Below are 6,065 nucleotides of genomic sequence, written 5' to 3' on the forward strand. Positions count from 1 at the left end.
GAACCCGGGACTATTGCCTTGGTACATGGGGCTTGAAAACTAACCACTAACACTACAGGCACCCCCATGCGGCCGCTCCGAGTGCTTCGAGTCAAAATTGTTCAACTTTTCAGAAAGGCGCTGTTGACGCCACCGGCGCTCTTTTCCACATGTTTGATATTCCCCATTATTTTTCCCGCCTACAGATCGTGTCTTGTACCGTCATCCTCCTCGCTCCGTGTCTAATCGGGAAAGAAACGATCTCAAATATAAAACATGCATTAAAACATGCATTAAAAAGTAACGGAGCTGTGTCGCTCGTACAGCGGTCGTTGTCAACAAACAGACTGTTGCCATGGAGACAGGACGGACGAGCAGCACTTTTCTTCTCAGCGCACAAACGCTTCATGTGAAAGCTCCCGATCGCACAGCGAGCACGAGGTGACCACGGGGCCTTAAGGTCACAAATGTGGTAAAGTGTCATACATATTTTTAAAGGCAGATTTAGTGTACTGTCCCTTTAAGATGTTAAAACCTCCCTCTCTGATGATCTAACTACTTCCTGTTTCCTTCTTTTCCGTGTGTCGGTTTTACTCACCATGGCTCCGACTCCGTAAGCAGCAGCAGCTGGACTTAAAGCGTGGTAGGGTACACACGGCCATAACTGGAAACACACACACACACACACACACACACACACACACACACACACACACACACACACACACACACACACACACACACACACACACACACACACACACACACACACACACACACACACACACACACACACACACACACACACACACACACACACACACACACACACACACACACACACACACACACACACACACACACACACACACACACACACACACACACACACACACACACACACACACACACACACACACACACACACACACACACACACACACACACACACACACACACACACACACCAGGTTATTCACTGAACGTCTCTGCAGATAATCTTCTCCTGACCTTGGATTCCTCCTTACACTCTCTGTCTCAATGTGTGTGTGTGTGTGTGTGTGCGCTGCGTGTCCTGGGTTGACCTCACCTGTCACTGTAGGCAGCAGCAGCGGCGGTTGCTCCGGTTACAGCGGCGGGCTGAGCATAGCGATAGGCAGCAGCGGCGGCGGCAGCAGCTGCAGGATAGCCTCCCTGTAAACACACACACACACATCAGAGCTTAATCACAGGAGGATCACACACCTGGGTCAAGGTGTGTTTGATTAAGGGGGCGGGGCTTATATAGAAATGGAAAATACTGACGAGAAACACTTCAACGTGATAATCAGACACTAAGATTAGTGTTTATTTTGAATGAATGTGATATTTAAACTCGGGCTGCCAAACCATTAACTCTTTAAATCCTGATTAATCGTGTCTTCAAACATCGGTCTTTAACGTTTCTGTGAACATTTTCTTAAAGGGGACATATTCTGAAAAATCCACTTCTACAGTGTGAACATATATCTGTGTAACCTGAGAGTCTACTGACCCACAACATGTGAAATAAACCATCCAGTCCTTTGTTTGTGGTCTGCATAAGTCTTACAACACAGAGAAAAATGCTCTGTTTCAAATCTGCTCTCCTTGTGATGTCACAGTGGGATTCCCCTCCCCTGGTATCTCCACCCATGGACTCCACCCCCAGACTAGAACTAAACTTTAACGCAGGTCAGCCATTTTTATTCTCTCTACAGAGGAGTGATGTCTACGGGGAAAACTCAGGGGGCGGGGTCATTACATTTAAAGAGACACACACACCAAAACGGAGCGTTCTGAGAGAGCTGGTTTATACAGGGTCACAAACCTCCTCTGCTGCTTGATTCATGTTATATTTTGACCAAAGCACAGATGTTTCATTTAGACCACAGGGGGACTGTTTGAAAAGGTGGAGGAGGGGGACTGTTTGAAAAGGTGGAGGAGGGGGACTGTTTGAAAAGGTGGAGGAGAGGACTGTTTGAAAAGGTGGAGGAGAGGACTGTTAGAAAAGGTGGAGGAGGGGACTGTTTGAAAAGGTGGAGGAGGGGACTGTTTGAAAAGGTGGAGGAGAGGACTGTTTGAAAAGGTGGAGGAGGAGACTGTTTGAAAAGGTGGAGGAGGGGACTGTTTGAAAAGGTGGAGGAGGGGGACTGTTTGAAAAGGTGGAGGAGGGGACTGTTTGAAAAGGTGGAGGGGGGGATAATATGTCCCCTTTAAATTACTCGCATATCTGAGTCTGAGCGTGTGTCAGTATTTTGCATTTCTATTAGAGGAGAAGGAGGCGTGATCTGAGATGAAGAAGGTTTAAAGAGAGACAGAGGACAGAAGTGGACTTTGGGGGGGGGGGGGGGGGGGTCGAGTTAGATCGTAGAACTACGGGAGGTGGGAGGGGTCAATTAAATATCCTCCACACATAAAGACACCTGATTGGACAGATTAGGGAGGAGGAACACCGACTAGAATAAGTTCAGATGTCTGTTTTCACGAGACGGAAACAAAGAGAGGAAAAGAAAGAAGCACACACACACACACACACACACACACACACACACACACACACACACACACACACACACACACACACACACACACACACACACACACACACACACACACACACACACACACACACACACACACACACACACACACACACACACACACACACACACACACACACACACACACACACACACCTGAACCGTCTGAAACTCCGCCCTCACACTGACACCGCATGCACCGCCCAAATTAAACCTCCAAAAGTAAAAAACAAAAGACACAACACAGCACCAGCGCGGCGTTTGGATCAGAAACTGAAAACAGCTGAGCATCCTGGGAAACAAGCGTTAAACTGTTAGAGGGAGAGAGAGGGGGAGCAAGGGCTTCTGGGTAAGCAGAGGAGGGAGGTCGAACAGTTTGTCTGCATGCATCATGCTGTAAAAACAACCCTGGGAGGGGTCAGGGGGCGGGGCAGGGTGGGGGTTAATCTAGGAAGTGATCATGTTCTCTGTCTCAAGTTCCCCGGCTCAGAGTGGCGGGACTTTTGCTGAAGAAAGATGGCCGCCACATTTAAAGCTACAGTTTAAAAGTCTAATTCTCCTTGTTTGGTGTTTTGTTTTAAACAGGGACATCAGGTGTGATGTCATTAAGTTAAGAGTGAGAGAACGGCCTGGTGCTAACATGCATTCTTAACGATCTGATCTCAGGTGAACAGCTCTACGATCGTCTGCTCATGCCTGAGGATGCATGTTAACACCGGGCGTAAAGCAGGACTCTCACTGCATTCAGGGGGTTTCATTGAACAACAAAGCCCGTCGCCACCCGTGGAAAGAGGTGCAAACATTTCAGTGAGTTAGTAGGAAAACAAAACTTCAAAGCAGTGGTAGTTTTTAAATTTCTTCTTCTTCAGACGTCTAAAAGAGAATCAGAGGAGGTGTTACAGTCACAAAGAAAACACACTGTGGCTTCGGTTGACCCTACCTGAGGCAATCTGGGACTAAGGACTGAGTCCTGAAACACTAGTCTATAGAGAGAACAGAAACAACCGGTGTCAACCTGGATACACACACACACACACACACACACACACACACACACACACACACACACACACACACTCCAACAGTGAAGCACACTGCCGAATCCGCCCACAGAGCAGCCTGACACGTGTGTGTCAACCCAATGCGACCTGTTCTTACCCTCTTTTATCATCTTCTCATGAGATGGAGTTTGTTTTTTCATCATGTTGGATCTTTTTTAAACAGCGAGTGGTTTGTTGTGTTTCGTTCGGCAGGCAGCTCTGTGCAGCGCATGACCGGACGCTCATGCAAAAAAAAATCAACAACCCCAAGAGGAGGAAAAAAGAGGAGCAGGAGAGAGGTGTGAGGGAGGAGGGGGGCGTGTCTGTGGGAGGTGAGTTTACTTACATATAAGTCTGCAGCTCCGTAAAACCCATCCTGATACACCACACTGAGAGAAGAAGAAGAAGAAGGGGAGGAGGGGGGAGGGAGGGTGCAAACAGGGTGGTGCACAGACCCCAAAACCAATGAAACAACACGGCAGGAAGAGGAGACAAAGAGAGAGAGAGAGAGAAAGAGAGAGAGAGTTATTTCACACCCATGCAGCATGCAGAGGAAATACAACTTCCATCTAAGCTCCACATAACATTAAAAATGCATATTTGTTGCTATGGAAACAGCGATGACACATCACAGTGCGGGTAGTCACGGACTCGATCTGTTTAACTTTTCTCCCAAAAAAAATGTCTTCGTTGTTGAAGCGGCTCTCTGGTGTCTCTGATGGTCGTCATTTCTGGTCTTTCATCAACATATATAACTCTACACTGCCCCTAGTGGTTTATATGCATACTGCATCTCGCAGACGTGTAGCGTTAATCTTAGGACGTGCTCCAAAAACGCTGCAGGATACGCAAGGATGATGTGGTTAAAAGCGAGTGTTTGTACATCAGACAGTGTGCAGGAGTTCACCTGTAACTTCTGATCATTTAAAACAAGAAATTACTCAACTTCTGGGCGCCTATGACTTCTGTTTCTGTTGCCATGGTAACAAAACAGGTCTCGATATTTCATATTTTTACCAGGGTTTTAAAGGTTTGTCTGATGGACTTCAGTGGAGCAAACATGGAGAGGGGTATTTCCTGCGTACCCTCCGATTTCATCTTGTTTATTTCATTCACGTGTAACATGTCATCACAGCCGCGGGCGCCATTAACCAATCGATTCTGCTTTGATGTGAATACAACGGCAGTCACAAAACCATTAGCCAATCAGCACGGCACAGCAACAACATGCACAATACACACATTACAAAAACCAGTTCAGGAGAGAATCTGTGCAGGGTGACTGTTTCTGCATAATGACTGCATGCTCTGTGTGTGTGTGTGTGTGTGTGTGTGTGTGTGTGTGTGTGTGTGTGTGTGTTTTTGTTCAAATGGCCCGATGCTTCTCTCTGTGTGTTTATTCAAACCCTCAAATGGTGCAATCCCATTAGTGCGTCACGCTCGGCTGAATAGCTGGCGAGCTGACTGACAGCGTGCCGGCGTGCGCTCTGAGGGGAGCGCAGTGCGGACCACGTTGTGAGTGTGTGAGCTCAGCTGTAATAAAACTGAGAGCTGGTCAAACAGCGCGCAGAAAAAAATCTCCTCGACGAATCCGCCAGGTACCGAACAAAACATGTTCATGTTGACTTTGTGAAGGTGTGAAATGTGTTTAATAAAACGCTCAGAGCAGAGACCGGGGGCGGCTCAGAGTCGGGCTGGGCGATAACATACATCCTGAGAGAGGAAGAGCGACGGAGTACACGTCCATAGTGATGATAAGAACTGAATTTGTGACGCCATAAATCGATCTATCAGACGAGAACACTTCCCGGTCCCGGTCTTGTCTCGGAATCGAAAGCAATTTCACTCGGTCTTGTCTCGGTCTCAGACTGGGCGGAGTCCGGATTTTAAGTCAAGACCACCACTGATCGGCTTTTTGGAGTTTGATTTTATCCTCCGGTTACGACCACATCCTTTACCGATGTTACAGTCTAAGTGAGGGGAACGCCACGGTCTGGTCTCAATCCCTAGATGTCTAGGTCTGGCCTCGGTCTCGCCCAGTTTTGGTCTTGACTCGGTCTTGGTTTTGATCCCTAAATGTCTTGGTCTTGACTCTGAGCACTCTGGTCTCGGTTAGTGTGGTCTTGACTAAACCCTATTACACGGTATCACAGAGGTCCATGCAGCCTAATGGTCGAGGGGAAATGACCTCTCAGGGACTCCGATCATAATGTTCTCTTTACCGCCCAGCACGAACTCAAAGCCTGAAAGTCACTAAAGCCTCTATAGTAAACATCGGGGAATCTTTCTTACCCGGGGTAGGTAGGGATGGCGGGCTGAGGCACAGCGGCCCGCACTGCGCTGTACACGGGTCGGCCTCGACCCCGGAGGTGGGCGCCGCGAAACGCCGCAGCTGCTGTGGTGGCTGCTGCTGCTGCAGACGGGTAAGGGAACCCGGGGACTAAAGATGGAGAGTTAAAGGAGGAAAACGTTGAGCCTGAGGAGC

At 48.2% G+C, this 6,065-nt stretch overlaps 1 protein-coding gene across 1 annotated transcript in view; it reads right to left on the reverse strand.

The window, feature by feature from the left end:
* Positions 1-6,065, reverse strand: part of LOC132954716 (RNA binding protein fox-1 homolog 2-like) — a 55,774-nt gene that overhangs the window by 1,875 nt on the left and 47,834 nt on the right. The window contains 5 exon segments of the mRNA XM_061027362.1: positions 578-630; positions 633-643; positions 1,070-1,173; positions 3,927-3,969; positions 5,873-6,056. Coding sequence (XP_060883345.1) covers positions 578-630; positions 633-643; positions 1,070-1,173; positions 3,927-3,969; positions 5,873-6,056 — 395 coding nt within the window.

This window comes from Labrus mixtus, chromosome 20, assembly GCF_963584025.1.
Source record: "Labrus mixtus chromosome 20, fLabMix1.1, whole genome shotgun sequence".
In the NCBI taxonomy this organism is placed as follows: Eukaryota; Metazoa; Chordata; class Actinopteri; order Labriformes; family Labridae; genus Labrus; species Labrus mixtus.